Raw genomic sequence first — 17,268 nt, 5'->3', positions numbered from 1 at the left:
TAATCTCCTTCAGGTAGGCCGTCTCGTTGTTATCAGAGATCAGGCCCACCACGACAGTGTCGTCAGCAAACTTGATGATGGTGGTGGAGCTGGTAGTGGCCACGCAGTCATATGTGTACAGAGAGTACAGCAGGGGGCTCAGAACACACCCCTGGGGGGCTCCAGTGCTGAGAGTGGTGGAGGCTGAGACATGTCCGCCCATCCTTACTGCCTGTGGTCTGCCAGTTAGGAAGTTGGAGATCCACTGACACATAGATGAGCTGAGTCCCAGATGCTCCAGCTTGGTGGTGAGTGTGGAGGGAATTATGGTGTTAAATGCAGAGCTGTAGTCTATGAAGAGCATTTTAACATAATTCCCCCTTCTAGTGTCCAAGTGAGTGAGTGATGTGTGGAGGAGATGAGAGATGGCATCGTCTGTGGAACGATTTGGACGGTAAGCGAACTGTAGTGGGTCCAGTGTGTCTGGTAGTGAAGAAATGATGAAGTCTCTGACCAGGCGTTCAAAGCACTTCATCACTACTGAGGTGAGGGCTACAGGGCGATAGTCATTGAGAGAAGCAGGGTGGGGTTTCTTCGGGACAGGAACAATGATGGACTCTTTGAAGCATGTGGGGATCACCGACTGAGATAAAGAGATGTTGAATATCTCAGTGAACACAGGAGCTAGCTGGTATGCGCAGTCTCTTAGGATACGACCTGGGATGCCGTCTGGTCCTGCTGCTTTCCTGGTGTTCACTCTTTTGAAGGCTCTCCTTACTTCATGCTCGGAGATGACGAGCACGCTTCCGGTGCTGGCAGTATCTTCCTGTCTGCAGCCGTTAGCGCCGCTAGCAGTTTTCAGCTCGTCTGCCAGAGTCACGGCCGCGTTCGTCATACCGGTTGTTGGTGCTTTATAGTCCGTTATTGTCCTTAGTCCCCGCCACAGGCTCCTAGAGTCACTCTGTTGGAGTTGTGACTCTAGTTTCCTCCCGTAGCGCTGCTTCGCCTCTTTCACCGCCCTCCGCACGTTATATGACGCGGCTTTGTACGGGTCCATGTCCCCCGTCGTGAGTCCCGTGTTGTAGGCAGCGGTGCGGGATCTCAGAGCGTCGCGGATTGTTTTATCCACCCACGGCTTCTGGTTGGGAAACGTTGTGATAGTCTTTGTCTCCACGGTATCATCCGCTAGTTTCCCGATGAATCCCACAACCGTTTCTGTAAACACGTTGACATCATCATCGGAGCTGTTTCTGAACATGCCCCAGTCTGCGTCATCGAGTGCGTCCTGTAACGCGGCCACTGATTGATCCGTCCAGCGCGCGACCTTCCTCTGAACCGGAACTTCCTGTTTCAGCCTTTGTTTGTATTTTGGCATGAGGAAGATGGCGGCGTGATCAGATTTGCCAAACGGAGGGCGGGATTGTGCCTTGTAGCCGTCCTTGACCGTAGTGTAGCAGTGGTCCAGTGTCCTTTCACCCCTGGTGGGGCAGGTGATGTGTTGATAAAAGTTCGGCGCTGCGCGTTTGAGGTTGGCACTATTAAAGTCCCCCGTCACAATAAGCGCAGCGTCCCGGTGTTGTGTCTGGTGCTGTGTGAGTGCTTCATGCAGCTCGCATAAGGCGGTGACCGTGTCCGCTTGTGCTGGAATATAAACGGCACTTACAATGACCGATGTAAATTCCCGAGGTAGATAAAAAGGACGACACATGATGGACAGTAGTTCCAGATTTGGTGTGCAGGAGCGTGTGAGAGGAACAACGTTCGCACTGTTGCACCAGTTGTTGTTCACCATTAAACACACGCCGCCTCCCCTTGACTTCCCCGAGTCCCGTGTCCTGTCCATGCGGTGAACCGAGAAGAACTCGGCCGGCTGGATGGCGTGGTCCGGCACCGCTGGGTTCAGCCATGTCTCGGTGAAGCAGAGGAGATTGCATTCCCGAATGTCTCTCTGGAACTTTATCCTGGCCCTGAGGTCATCAAGCTTGTTCTCCAGTGACTGGACGTTGGCGAGCAGGATGCTAGGCAGAGGTGTGCGGTGTGCACGAGCTCTCAGCCTGTTCCTGATGCCGGCTCGCTTCCCTCTAGGCCGCCGCCGCTTCCCTTTGTTCTCCCTCAAGATCTCACTCGGCCAGCTCGGATCCGGAGTTAAAAACTTCGAATTGTGAGTACATTGTATACCAATAGAAACAAGAGTGTCACTGTCATACCTAATGTACCCAATGGTGATGATTTTGCCGATTTAGAAACGCTGAAAACTAACTTAAAAAACAAAGACAAAGAAAAAGTGGTCGGAGCAGTCGTGACGGCAGCCGACCTCACAGGCGCCATCATCGTATACTTATATTTAGTTTAAAATAGCATTGTACTCTCTACAGTTATTACTGCCAGGTCTAATGTCTTTATTGTGTATGAAAATACATGTGCAAGATGAGCTTTATTACATGTGACAATGCTAATGCTCTCTGAAGTTGTATAAGGAAAAAGAAAAAGAAGAAACCCTTTCTCTGACATCAACCAGGAGCTTCTCACGTGATGCTGTCACTGACCTGCACTGAAGCACATGCAGTGCCCTTCACCTCCAGGCTGTATTTTCCTGACACGTCCTGCAGCGCCTCCTCCTGGTAGAGCAGTTTGTTGCCCTGATTTACATCAAACGTCAGCTGACTGCTGGGAGCCTGAACTGTCACTGTGCTCCAACCTTCAGCACTGAACACCAGAGTGGAGTAGAGAGCCAGAGCCTGAAGAGCCACCACCGTGTCCTACAGGATGGATTCATTGTGGTTAACACACACAGCATATGTCTCCATATTTCATGGGCTTAAGTGGAATAGACATTAAGTTAAAACGGCCTGTGCCACTTTGAGACCCTCTCACAAAAGAGATCCTTAATCTCAAGTTTTCCAAAGTTCACTTCCTGGTTAAATAAACGTTAAACAGGTTAAAATATCTTTAACTGAGAATTATCAAAGTATAGAAATTACAGGTATAAACTCGCAGGTGATCTGTTATTTACAGGCTGTTACGTGTAGTTGGTGTACAGAAGTCTGAGGTAACATTGCTATTCTGTAAAAACAATGAATTTTTAGACTTAAATGTCATATTCTAACTAAAGAATAAAAACTTCTCTGCCTGGCTAAAACAAATCTGTTTTACATATCTGATAGAAAACTGAAAGCTTCAGTATTATTTCTTTTGTCCCTGGTTTTGTCTAAGACTGTACTCAAAGATGAGCTTCATACTGTTCGGGTGGTGTCGTACCTGAGTGGAGGAGAAGCCTCCGTAATAGTTCTGCTGCCCAGTCAGCCACCTGATAATACCAGAGGCATATCCTAGATCCTCAGCAGTCGGGGAGGCGCTGAGTTTGGCCAACAGCACATAAGAACTGATCTCCACTGACAGGGAGGCTGATGTTTCTGCTGCTGTCTGAGACCAGTAGAGGAAACCTCCTACAAACACAATAACAGTCACAGTGATGCTAATAAAGCCTGAATGATGTCCTGCTAAAGGATAACTCACCTTCCCTCACTGCAACTGTGTCTAAGTGCTGCAGAAGGTGAGCTCGGGTCTCCACGTCTCCTGCCAGAGTGAACACATAGGCCAGCAGAGCTGTAGTGTAGGTGTTGCTCAGGTCACTGAGAGACTCCTTGAGACAAGCCAGGCTCTTGTTCATCACAGGATCCTTTAAAAGATCAAAACAAAGAACTTTAATGGACAAACAGAAACCTTCTTTCATTAAACCCAGTGTGAGAAGAATAGGAGGCAGAGTTCCTGATTCAGTCACTCAAAACATCAGCGTGATAATAGAAAACACAGCGATTAGAGGAAAGTACAGATCAAGCAAAGAGTGGAGCAATCTGCTAGTAGTATTTACAATATAAAGAACATATTGAAAAAACACTGTACAGGTTGGGTGGTGATACAAGTTCTTGCTGGTGAGAGTTCAGGTATGTGGATGACCTGGGTGAAAATCAATTCTCAGGACGTTCCACAATTCACAGATCACATTAACTCAGTGGAACAACACATCAAATTCACAAGGGAGGATATGAAAAGTGTCAGGTTAGTCTTCTTAGACTGTGAGATTTCCATCAGGGATGGAGGACATTTAAAAGCTGATGTGTACCGTAAACCTAAGCTCCAGCCGATCCAGGAGAGAAGGACAACTGCTGCCTAAGTGAAAACCTGTAGTGATCCCGTATGTGTCAGGAGTATCGGAGCAGCTGAGGCACATTTTTTTCTAAACACTGTGTCTCTGTGGCTTTTAAACCCCAAAACACGCTGCGCCAAAAATTGGTCCACCCCGACACAAACAGAGTAACATAGTGTATGCTGTTAAGTTCCAGGAGGATTGCCAGGATCTGTACATCGGGGAAATCGAACAACCTCTGGCTAAGAGGATGGCACAACACAGAAGAGCCACCTCGTCAGGCCAGGACTCTGCAGTCTATTCACACCTACAGGCTAGTGGACACTCTTTCAATGATGAGGATGTACACAACCTGGACAGGGAGGAACGCTGGTTTGAGTGTAGGGTCAAGGAGGCCATTTACAGTGGGGCAAAAAAGTATTTAGTCAGCAAAAGAATTTTGCAAGTTCCCCCACTTAAAATGATGACAGAGGTCAGTAATTTGCACCAGAGGTACACTTCAACTGTGAGAGACAGAATGTGAAAGAAAAATCCATGAATTCACATGGTAGGATTTGTAAAGAATTTATACGTAAATTAGGGTGGAAAATAAGTATTTGGTCACCTCAAACATGGAAAATCTCTGGCTCTCACAGACCTGTAACGTCTTCTGTAAGACGCTTTTCTGTCCCCCACTCGTTACCTGTATGAATGGCACCTGTTTGAACTCATCATCTGTATAAAAGACACCTGTCCACAGCCTCAAACAGTCAGACTCCAAACTCCGCCATGGCCAAGACCAAAGAGCTTTCGAAGGACACCAGGAAAAGTATTGTAGACCTGCACCAGACTGGGAAGAGTGAATCTACAATAGGCAAGCAGCTTGGTGTGAAAAAATCAACTGTGGGAGCAATCATCAGAAAATGGAAGACATACAAGACCACTGATAATCTCCCTCGATCTGGGGCTCCACGCAAGATCTCATCCCGTGGGGTCAAAATGATCATGAGAACGGTGAGCAAAGATCCCAGAACCACACGGGGGGACCTGGTGAATGACCTGCAGAGAGCTGGGACCAAAGTAACAAAGGTCACCATCAGTAACACACTACAACGGCAGGGAATCAAATCCCGCAGTGCCAGACGTGTTCCGCTGCTGAAGCCAGTGCATGTCCAGGCCCGTCTGAAGTTTGCCAGAGAGCACATGGATGATACAGCAGAGGATTGGGAGAATGTCATGTGGTCAGATGAAACCAAAGTAGAACTTTTTGGTATAAACTCAACTCGTCGTGTTTGGAGGACGAAGAATACTGAGTTGCATCCCAAGAACACCATACCTACTGTGAAGCATGGGGGTGGAAACATCATGCTATGGGGCTGTTTTTCTGCCAAGGGGACAGGACGACTGATCCGTGTTAAGGACAGAATGAATGGGGCCATGTATCGTGAGATTTTGAGCCAAAACCTCCTTCCATCAGTGAGAACTTTGAAGATGAAACGAGGCTGGGTCTTCCAACATGACAATGATCCAAAACATACCGCCCGGGCAACAAAGGAGTGGCTCCGTAAGAAGCATTTGAAAGTCCTGGAGTGGCCTAGCCAGTCTCCAGACCTCAACCCCATAGAAAATCTGTGGCGGGAGTTGAAAGTCCGTGTTGCTCGGCGACAGCCCCAAAACATCACTGCTCTCGAGAAGATCTGCATGGAGGAATGGGCCAAAATACCAGCTACTGTGTGTGCAAACCTGGTAAAGACCTATAGTAAACGTTTGACCTCTGTTATTGCCAACAAAGGTTATGTTACAAAGTATTGGGTTGTATTTTTGTTGTTGAACAAATACTTATTTTCCACCCTGATTTACCAATAAATTCTTTACAAATCCTACCATGTGGATTCATGGATTTTTTTTTTCACATTCTGTCTCTCACAGTTGAAGTGTACCTCTGGTTCAAATTACTGACCTCTGTCATCATTTTAGGTGGGGGAACTTGCACAATCGGTGGCTGACTAAATACCTTTTTGCCCCACTGTACGTGAAAAAGGAAAGACCATCTCTGAATCGAGGAGTGGGCCTAAGGGTACATGTTTTGCCATCTTACAATGCTGTGATTGCAGCCATTCCCCAACTCTCTGTGAATGGTACTGATGGCCATTGATCAGTGGTCTTTGATCGGTGGTTGTTGATCAATGGTCATGAGAATTTGCATAATTACGATTAAGGAACTGACCTCCCAGCCCATTGTTCCTTCAGTGGGCTGGTTTCAGTCATTATGCAAATGTACTGTGTATAAGATTGAAACCTGCAGTCAGCTGAGACTGAAGAAGTCACTTGGATGAGTGACGAAACGTTTCTCCCACTGAAAACGTCCAGATGAACACAATCAACTTTTTGGGGTATATGTAATATATATATTAGATTGTATATTATATTGTTGGTTTATACACTTTTGTGTATGTATGTATATATGCATACCAGCTCGGACGTCGCCCGGATCAACTATTGGAACAAGAAGGCATTGGTGGGCAAGAGATGAAAATAGGACGTTGTTGGAATGCTACTATACAAGTAACCCTGGCGGAAGGGGCTACATGAATAGGATGAGGGAACTATGGAATCTTCGATACCCAACATCCACATTGACGGCGAAAACACTAATAGCTCAGTGTTCCAACATTCTAAAGAAGGGTATTGCTCTCACAGCTAGAGATTGACGAGATGCAACACAACTGCTACGGCAAGGGGGAGCCAGGACGCCAGGTCAGGGGGGAGATGTCATCACCTCCACCCGAGATTTGTACCAAGCCCCAAGTGCTATAGTGCGAGAGGAAGTGACCTGAAAGATAGGATCATGGCAAAACTTGAAAACTGGAATCCCCGTAGCTGGTTACCAAGATGTGAAGATCTGCTAGATGATGTAAATGCGATACATACAGCCACGATTATCGAGACTAACAAGCTGATCTACAGTACAGCAGCAGTGATCAGAAAGATGCTTGGCTACAGGTTGAACAGCCACAAGAAGGAGACTACAGGCTAAGATCAAGGAGGGAGGTTAGCCAACTATCGGAGCTGCAGAAAGGTGTGACAAAGACAGTGCCCAAGAAGAAGTATAGCAAGCTGTCCATGGAAACTGCCAAGCAACGACTAACAGCCTTGGCCAGCACCTTGCCATACACTAGTATGGCTCACGTCTACTGGTGGAAGAAGCTGACTGCACTCCATGAGCATCTGGCAGCATAAATTAACCAGCTGTTAGTTGACGAGAGACACCCAGAATGGCTAACTGTAGGGCGGACAGTCCTAAAGGGATCGGTCCCATCAGTCCCATCCAACTACTGACCAATAACCTGCCTCAGTACCACATGGAAGCTCCTGTCAGGCATCATAGTGGCTAAGATGAACAGACACATGTTCCTGTGCCCCACTCATTGGCAAGAATACCAGAGGTGCAAAACACCAGCTACTTGTAACAATCAGCCGAGACTGCCTGGATTGATTACAAGAGGGTCTATGACTTAATGCCCCACAGCTGGATCCTGAAATGCCTAGACCTGTACAAGATCAACAGGACTTTAAGAGCCTTCATCAAGAACTCAATGGGGATGTGGCGTACAACACTAGAGGCCAGCTTCAAGCCCATAGCACAAGTCACCATCTATCAAGGAGATGCTCTGTCCCTACGGATACTGACTACAGAATGAAGCAGTTGTCAGCCATCTCCTGTATGTGGATGACATCAAGCTGTATGCCAAGAGTGAACGAGACATCGATTCACTGATCCACACCACCAGGATACACAGCAACAACATTGGAATGTCATTTGGACTGGAGAAATGTAGTCGGATGATAACAAAGAGTCAGAACTGATGGAATCGAACTACCAGAAAGCAAAATTGCAGACATAGAGGACAGCTACAAGTACTCCAACAGGCAAATAGGAACCCCAAAGAGGCTGCTGGGAAAGCTGCTACAACCAAGTACCTGCAGAAGGTCAGGCAAATCCTGAGGAGTCAGCTGAATGTTAGGACAGGATCCGGCCTATCAAAACTTACGCCCTGCCCATCATCAGGTACCCTGCTGGGATAATAAGCTGGCAAAAGGAGGAGATAGAAGCCACTGATATCAAGACAAGAAAGTTCCTAACCATGCATGGAGGGTTTCACCCCGAGTCCAGCATGCTAAATGGAGGGAAGGAGGCCAGGGACTGGTGAGTGTCAGCACCAATTTCCAAGATGAAACAACGAATATTCACGAGTACGAGGAAGATGGCCCCAACTGACAGCGTGCTCAGTGAATACCTCAGGCAGCAGAAACCCAAGAAAGAGCAGGAAGGCGAGGAACCATCATGTAAGGACAGGCCCCTGCACGGTATGTTACCACTGGCAGATAGAGGAAGTAGATGATACCCAGAAATCCTACCACTGGCTGGACAAAGCTGGACTGAAAGACAGCACAGAGGCACTAATCATGGCAGCACAAGAACAAGCTCTGAGCACAAGATCCATAGAGGCTGGGGTCTATCACACCAGGCAAGACCCCAGGTGCAGGCTGTGTAAAGATGCCCCAGAGACAATCCAGCACATACCAGCAGGGTGCTAGACTGCTGGTTAAACCATGGCTCAGCAGCTCAAACTCTACTCCTTTTTTTGTTGAATACCTTGATATTCTTTGACTCTACTCACATGTTGGGATGTATTCATTTCCAAGAAGGCAGCAGTAACGTACGCACTGAGAGTTACTTCATCAGATACACCACCCTGTCAACAGAAGACATCATAGACACTTTATCATCAGTGCACCAACATTCAGGGATATGAAGTCATGAAAATGATTTTCAGCTGCATGTGGTTTTAGTATCATCAATGTCTTCATGCATGTTCAAACATCCAGCTAAAGAGATGAACAGGAAGTTGATTTTGTTCATCTGGACATTGTATTTCCAGTGAGATGGATGTTTCTTCACCTTGGGTTTCCCCAACCTTATAAACAGTTTGTGTAGTCATCTACTAATCAGAAGGTTGGTGGTTTGATTCCCAGCTGCTCCAGCCTGCATGCCAAATATTTGTGGGCAATATACTAATCCCAAGTTGGTCTCTAGTGCATTCTTTGTATTTTCTATAAATATGTGTGAATGCTACAAAGAAAGCAGTGCTGGTGTGAATGGAACAAGATGTATAGAAATTATTTCTTGAATAAAATAATAGAATATACTGATGTGAGCTATTACAGTATTTAGTACAGTGTTTTCCATGTATGCATGACATTATTAATAAAATTTGTTAAATCCAGACTGGAGGCTGTTTCCACAGTCTAACAGCGAAGAACTGCAGGTTACCTTCATTCCGTTGTGGAAGAGTTTCCCAGACTTTTCAAAACAGCCATTTTCTTGTTGTTTATGTTGCAGCCAGGTCTTAGACTCTTCGATCTTTCTGGGATCAATAAAGATGAAAGACTGAGCTTTGGCAAAACTTCTTACCACAAACGCAGTCAGCCTGACAGAAAGAAAACAACACTTACACGTCTTACAATGATGGAAATGTTTGGCTGTGAGGTCACATTAAGAGAAAGAAATACTGATCATTATGAAAATAAACTTGAAATTTCAAGGTTAAATTTGAAAATGTATTTTGAGACAAAAGCAGAAATGTGGATATCACAGTTGTTTCAGGACAAACTGCCACGGTTGCTTTACCCTCTGAATTAGTGAAATCGTACTTCAGACTCAGTTTTAGTAACAAGGAAGAAGAAGAAGAAAGTGTGTACATTATTGTACTTTATTGAGCCCCGTGGGGAAATTGCTCTCTGCATTTAACCCATTCACTCAGTGAAGCAGTGGGCAGCCATTGGGCGCCCGGGGAGCAGTGTGTAGGGACGGTACCTTGCTCAGGGGTACCTCAGGGTAGCTGTTAAGGGGAATCGAACCCCCGACCTTCCGATCATGGGGCAACCACTCTACCTACTGAGCTATCAGGAAGGAACTGATGTCACTTGTAGCAATAAAAACAGCGTGGCAGTAAGTATAAGTACACTGAAAAGCAGAAAGTGGTGCAGAAAGCTGCATGTGGTTAGATTTGTATAAAAGGAAATGGCTGCTAATGTACAGATGCAAGGATGCCGATGGTTCCACGCTCGTGGAATAAAGAGGATCTATGCTGTATCACAAGACCACTGATTTATTTCACTACATCTACTCAAGGCATTTTATACAGGGTATAGCAATCGTTTGAAACAACAACTGTAATCATTTCAACTGTTTTCTTAGATTTGAATTTGACTTTTTTCACAAAACACGATTAAGACTTTACTATTGAAATAGTATTTAGACTTTTTCTTAAAGTAAAATAACTTTAAGCTTTAAAATTCGACTTTATTCTAATAATGATCAATAACATTTTTATGTGGCTCTAATGCTCCTTCCTACCTACTAAATTACACAGTATTAACCAAAAGGTATTGTTAATGTTGGCTTAGTCAAAGGATTAAATGGAGAATTATTTTAAGTATTAGAGGTAGACATGTTTATGTTATTAATGGGTAGTAAAACTTGAAGAAACGTCTTCTGTTTGGTGGGACATTTAAAAACCAGTGTAACCTCTCTGGTTTGTGACATGTTTGATCAGTGATGTTCTCACCAAGTGTTTCCTGGTCCTGTTCCAAATGTGGTGTAAGCACCGTCAGCACTTTTGTAGTTGAGCTGTCTTTGGTATCCTGTAACAACAGGGACACCATGATCGAGACATTGTTGCTATGGTGATGATTGGACTCCATTTGTTTATGGATCTGCATGTGTACATCGAGATTTGGGAAATTCAATGACTCTTGCTGACAGATGAGGAAAATTACACATTTGACCAGAAACTGCGGCTAATGTTCTGCCTCCTGTCGGCTTGTTTCTTGAACCGTGTGTGTTGAAGTGATTCAAATGATTTCCTTCTTAGAGGAAACAATAAAAACTTGCCACTGGTGAGGAAGTTAGTAGCTTTTTCCATGATGGCTGCGGTGAGCTGCTGTGTGCCTTTCAGGTAGTGGAGGATGTAGATGTTGGGGGCCAGGAGAGCCATGTTCTGCTCCCCACATCCATACGGCATCTGCAGCAATCCATCCAGGTTCTTCAGAGCCCGGCCGAGGATGTCACCTGATCAAAAACACTGATTCACTAAAACTAACAAAACTAGTGTAAAACAACTTTGTATTATTGGGCAGAGATAACCTGAATACTTCAATATGCAATTTTAAATGATGATTTCATTTGCTGAGCGAAAAAACATCCAAACTGAAAATCGTAGATTGACTGTGATTAACCAAATATTTCTGGGAAGACTGAGTTTCATTTCACCAACCAGACCCAGGCCTGATTAAGGCCAGACCTGCTGGATCAAGAAATCACTCAAGTACAATCTGTTTGACAAAGGGAAGCAGGCTAAAAGACGTCCAGAAGAAACACGTCGTTGCCATGACCAAAAGAAATTCAAAAATAGGCGAGAAGTCTTGAGATCTATCAGTTTGGACAGGGTTAAAAAACAATTTCTACAGCTTTGGAGCGCCAGTGCACCATGTTGGAACCCATTATCCACCAACTGAGAAAACTAGAAAAGATGTGGCCGAAATTACTCCATTAGCACATCGACGACTCACCGAAAAAGTCAAACGAATCCCAACAACACCCAGAACTGAAGGCCTTGCCTTCCTCTGTAAAGGTCAGAGTTTACAATTCAACAATACAAAGGAGACGGGGCAAAAACAGCATTCATGGACAAAACCACTGCTGACCAAGAAGAACACAAAAGCTTATCTCACATTTGCCAAAAAACATCTCCATGCTCCACAAGATATTTGGGAGAATATTTTATGGACTGAAGAGAAAACGTTTTGAGTTTTGTGGCATTTGGCTTAAAAGTGACGCATCATTTCATAGAAAGAACATCATACCAACTGTGTGATCACTGTGTCAGTGGATCCTCAACTTCCTCAAAGACAAACCCCAACAGTGAGGGTGGGAAAACAAGTCTCCCCCTCCATCTCACTCAGCACTGGAGTGCCTCAGGGCTGTGTTTTAAGCCCCCTGCTGTACTCACTGTACACTTATGACTGTGTAGCCACATCCGACACCACCTCCATTGTCAAGTTTGCTGACGACACTGCTGTTGTGGGCCTGATCTCCGACAACATCGAGACGGCCTACCTGGAGGAGATTAGGAACCTGGAGACCTGGTGCCAGGAGAATAACCTCCTCCTAAACATCAGCAAGACTAAGGACCTGATCGTGGACTTCACTACAAAGCAGGCGAGGAATTACAAACCCCTCATCATCAGTGGCACGCCAGTGGAGAGAGTGGACAGTTTCCGATACTTGGGTGTCCACATCACTCAGGACCTGTCATGGTCCTGTCACATCAACACCCTGGTTAAGAAAGCTTGTCAGCGTCTCTTCTTCCTCAGAAGACTTAGAGACTTCCATCTGCCACTGAAGGTGCTCAAGAACTTCTACTCCTGCACCATCGAGAGCGTCCTGACGGCAAACATCTGCACCTGGTTTGGGAACAGCACCAAGCAGGACAGACGAGATCTGCAAAGAGTGGTGCGCTCGGCAGAACGCATCATTCAATCAGAGCTCCCTGACCTGCTGTCCATCTACACCAAGCGGTGCAAGTCCAAAGCTAGGAAGATTATGATGGACCTCTCCCATCCCAACAATGGACTCTTCTCACTGTTGAGGTCTGGGAAGCGCTTCCGCTCCCTTAAGGCCAAAACAGAGAGAATGAGGAGGAGCTTCTTCCCACAGGCTATTCGGGCCCTGAACCAGGGGTAGGACTGGACTCTCCCACACACATCACTATAAGACTGGACTCTCACACACGTCACCACACGCACCACCACACATTTCCTATAATCCTATAATTCCTATAATTTATAATCTTTATAACCTTTATAATCTCTTCTGCTATTTGCACATTCTTTCCTGTAAATTCCTAAGTTAATTTGTAAATTCTGTAGTAAACTGTAAATTGTAAATATTGTAAAACTTTTCTTCTGTCATTTAATGGTCGGGCATTGTACAGCTACAAGCATTTCACCCCCATGTCATACTGTGTATGGTTGTGTGTGTGTGACAAATAAAATTTGAATTTGAATTTGAATTTGATGCTCTGGGGCTGTGTGGCGTAGGTTTGTCTGCAGCTCAGCTGCAGGGGAGGGGTGGGGCATTGGGTTCAGGTGGTTAGTGACGGAGGAGTCTGGTTAAGGCAGCTGGTGCCCAGTGTTAAATCATGCCTTTGCTGTTTCAGTAGCTCGCCATGACCTGGAGGGAAGAACTCTCTACCAGGAGAATGTCCAGCTATCAGTTTGTGCCTTAAATCTAAAACTTGGGCATTTAACCTTCTGGGGTCAGGGTATAATTGGCCGTTTTTGACTACTTTTGATTTTACCTCTATAGCTCACCTTTAAAAACTGTTTATCTTGCCTTGTTTGGTATCGTTACTTTCAGCACAGCTTTAAATATCTGAAATTTGAGTTATTTTTTCCTTTTGGCATACTATATTAGCACAATTGATCTAAATTCAGACAAAAATGTCAAAAATCCGAGTAGAAAAAGTTAAATTTTTTACTGTAAAACCCACAAACATGTTTAAAGAATCATTTTCATAACTTGAAATGCAAATAGAAATTGTACATTTCTAAAAATTATGCACAAATTTTGCAAACAACAAAGTTATATGGTACTATTTACCTAAAAATGCAGCCCAGGCCTCAGGCGTTTTTTACATAACCATTTAAATCTATTTACAGAACAATCAGTTCTGCATCAAATAAGAAGGCACACAAATGATTTGTGTTCAGTATAAGACAGAGGAGAACAGCACAGGCCTAAACCAGGTCTGACAGCAGGAGGAGCATCAGTCCAGTTTTCCATGTGGGAACAGCGTTTACACTGGACTCTGCCTTTGACGGCGTTTTTGGAGCAAATGTGACATTCAGCAGTCTGACACACAATACAACACAATAACTACACAACACACTAACTACAGCCTCCAAACACGCTAAACGTCACTAATGTGTGACATATGAAAACTCGCTCTCTCTCTCTTTTGCTCGCTTTCCGTCACTACTAAAAATGCCGTTCTCCCTAAATAACCAAGCGTCACATGTTGCCATATCATTTTTTGATTGGCTGACATGGTAAACTCTAACACCAATAGGGAAGGAGTGTTTTTTATTTTTATTTTTTCACGCACAAGCAGAGAGTGTTTGCTAGCGCTGTCTGTAGAAAACGCCGTTTTTACAGTTCTTCCTGCTGTAAACGCCGCTGTTTTGTTCAGAAAAAAACTTTATGTGTATTTTTTATCATAACTCTGGTTTTACGTGGTCCATCGACACAATTCAAGAACTGGTATATAGTCTGAAGTCCGTTACTTTCGACCAACAAAACAACCTGAAGAGCCGGTTGGGAGCTGAAAGTCCTGGCTCTTTTTAATGCGCCGAGCCGAAAGAGCCGGTTCTCCAACAAGAGAAAGAAATCCCCTCACTATCTTGTAGCTGTGTTGTCTTAAATTGGTCATGTGATTTTGACGTGTCGGCGCATACGTCGACCCCAGAGGGTTAAGATGGAAAATGATCCAGGACACCAGAAAGTGGCCGAGTTAAAATCTGGACTTAAATCCTACTGACATGATTCTGCATGACCAGAACGATTGCGCTGGAAAACCCTCTGGTGTGACTGGGCCAAAACTCAGCGTTTCAAACACACTTATGACTAAAGCTAGACTGCAGTTCTTCCTGCACAGAATGGCACAAACAGCCTTTTTGGGGTCCATTTCTTTTTCACACAAGGCCAGGAAGACGTGGGTCTATCTATAAATGAAATCATCTTTTAAAAGCTGAATACGGTTTTTACTTTTACTTGAACATGACGTCTCTTTTATTTTCTGTTGTTTTAGTAATTTGCCTTTTTAACAAAGCTTTAACCTGCCATATTTTATTTGGCTGAATCAAAATTGAGATGAAATGATGAGGTTTACCCAGGACTGATACAGAAGTGCGGGCAGATCCTTCTATCACATTCTCAGGCAGATGTATCTCTGCTTCCTCCGTCAGCGGGCTTCCTGTGTACAGACACAACAAACGTCCAATCAGGAAGTCACGACTACAACAGAGTTACTGTCCAAAGTCACCAGGTGGCCTGATCTTCAGCACATATCGTTACATTTTGTGAAAGTAAAAGATGAAAATTTGGCACATTTTATGTACACAGTGCACTCCACTGCTAACTTTGAGCATTTAGGTCATTTCTTTATTTAAACTTTGTAACTGATGGACATCACACTGACCTTTTGGACAAAGAAGCCAGTTGTACGTCTTTGTCGTCTCACTTCCCTCAGCCTGAGGAAAAGTATCTTTAAAATGAGTAACAATTTAAATTTTATGAGTAAAAATGTTTTTCTCGTCTTGTATTTATGACACTGACCTTCACTATGAGAGATTTGGTGACCACGTCGATGCGACCTCTGTCTGGTACGCTCACAACCTCATTATCGCATGACACATGGGACGCTACGGCCTCAGCAGACACAGTCACATTCACAGCCCCTAAAAGCAGCAGCACAGGTCACCTTCTTCGTCTCTCCATTAAAATAAAGGTTACCGAGGTTATTTTACAGATTTTGTAGAAACTAGAAGGAAATGTGTTGGGACAAAAGGAGGCGGTTAACTGTGATCACACTAGATCTAAATCTAGATTTAATGTTGGTTCTAAATCGAAGGTAAGATCAATTACAATTGGAAATTTTACTGCATCAGGCATGAAAAACATGAGCTGAAAAAAAAAACAGTCCAAAATGATGTCAGGGTTGCTGCTGAGTCCTGCTGGAGGCCAAAGTACTGCAAATCATAAGATCCATTTAAGATTAAGAAGAAATCATTTGCATGGCAATGCAACTGCAAACAGTCTGTTCTAATGATACTGTGCAAGGGAAGCATGCATAATGAATTGAAAGGAAGGTTTCAAAATGACTTGTAATTGGCTAAGACAGCTGCATTAAGTAAAGCATGAGGATGGAGGCAGCTGCTGCCCTCAGGCTGGAGGTATAGACGTTCTGCCCCACTCCCTACAACCCCCACGTTTAGCCTTCCAAACACAGGGGTTATATTCTTGGTTTACCTGGATTTGCAGCTGCATTTGACTGTCTACATGTCCTAGCTCTACACTGCACACTCACTGTGGTCTAATGCACACACAGCTTTCTAAATTCCATGAATATAGCTTATTGGGGCTCAGATTCTCTCATTTCATTATGATAACTTATATTTCAGCAGTATTTCTCACATAGTGTTTTTATAATTGCTCTTTATTGTTTTAATCTCATTTATTCTATTTAGCCATCTTATGTGGATTCTTTTTAAGTCACTTCCTGAGAGTTCACTTCCTGCTTCTGGGTGCTGCACTTGGGTCGTACTCAGCCTGCCACACAGCGGTTTCCTGGCAGTGTGGAGGACCAAAGCCTGATCCTCACCTAAGGCTGTTGGGATCATGGTCCACCTGAGGGTCTTGCGCTCGTTGGCACACAAACAGGATGTGTACAGATCACCAGAGAGAGGCGTGAGGGTGTAATCTGAGGACGGCCCAGGAGTGACAGTAACCTGTACGAGGAACACAGACATGGCTACATTTAAAGCTGAGTTCAAATGTGAACACACCTACAGGTGAGCTTGCAGGTGTTGGTGAGCAGGGGCCCTTCAAGAACGGCCTGCATCCTGCATGGTTATATTGCCAAAGAAAAGATATTTTCTATTGTATTTTAATAACTATGATATAAATTTTGCTTAGAAAGTCATGTTTTCAGTATGGCTTTCCTTGGCTATGAACAGACATGTATCTAAACACTTTAATCATTCATTACCATGATGCAGCTGGTCAGGTAGTTAAAGACAGTCGCCCTCAGTTCAAAGTGCTCCCCCCGGATGATGGAGTAGGGCATGGTGAGTTCAAGGAAGAAAGGTTGGAAGACTTTCATTTCTTTACGAGGAGCCAAACCAAAACCCTGAGAGGACAAACAGAAAGCCTCCGTCTCCCAGGTGGTGATGGTGTCTGGGACAGTCAGGGACACGCCCCTTTTTCCATCGTCTCTGAAGCAGCAGATACACACAAACATATTCTGTAACATAATCAA

The 17,268-nt window shown here is 44.6% G+C and overlaps 1 protein-coding gene across 1 annotated transcript in view; it reads right to left on the bottom strand.

Annotated features, from left to right (window-relative positions):
• Positions 1–17,268, bottom strand: part of LOC146634237 (alpha-2-macroglobulin-like) — a 37,168-nt gene that overhangs the window by 2,390 nt on the left and 17,510 nt on the right. The window contains exons 19-30 of the mRNA XM_085375226.1: positions 16,999–17,224; positions 16,612–16,738; positions 15,567–15,688; positions 15,430–15,481; positions 15,121–15,204; positions 11,064–11,240; positions 10,738–10,813; positions 9,441–9,597; positions 8,788–8,862; positions 3,496–3,658; positions 3,238–3,425; positions 2,526–2,738 (exon numbers count right to left, since the gene is read on the bottom strand). Of these exons, the coding sequence (XP_085231352.1) occupies positions 2,526–2,738; positions 3,238–3,425; positions 3,496–3,658; positions 8,788–8,862; positions 9,441–9,597; positions 10,738–10,813; positions 11,064–11,240; positions 15,121–15,204; positions 15,430–15,481; positions 15,567–15,688; positions 16,612–16,738; positions 16,999–17,224 (1,660 nt within the window). The remainder of the gene's footprint in view (positions 1–2,525; positions 2,739–3,237; positions 3,426–3,495; positions 3,659–8,787; positions 8,863–9,440; positions 9,598–10,737; positions 10,814–11,063; positions 11,241–15,120; positions 15,205–15,429; positions 15,482–15,566; positions 15,689–16,611; positions 16,739–16,998; positions 17,225–17,268) is intronic.

Source organism: Diplotaxodon limnothrissa, linkage group LG3, assembly GCF_057381915.1.
Source record: "Diplotaxodon limnothrissa isolate DT_005_m linkage group LG3, D_limnothrissa_male_GT1.1, whole genome shotgun sequence".
Taxonomy (NCBI): domain Eukaryota; kingdom Metazoa; phylum Chordata; class Actinopteri; order Cichliformes; family Cichlidae; genus Diplotaxodon; species Diplotaxodon limnothrissa.
The sequence above is the reverse complement of the archived record's forward strand: the minus strand, read 5'-3'. Positions and strand labels throughout refer to the sequence as shown.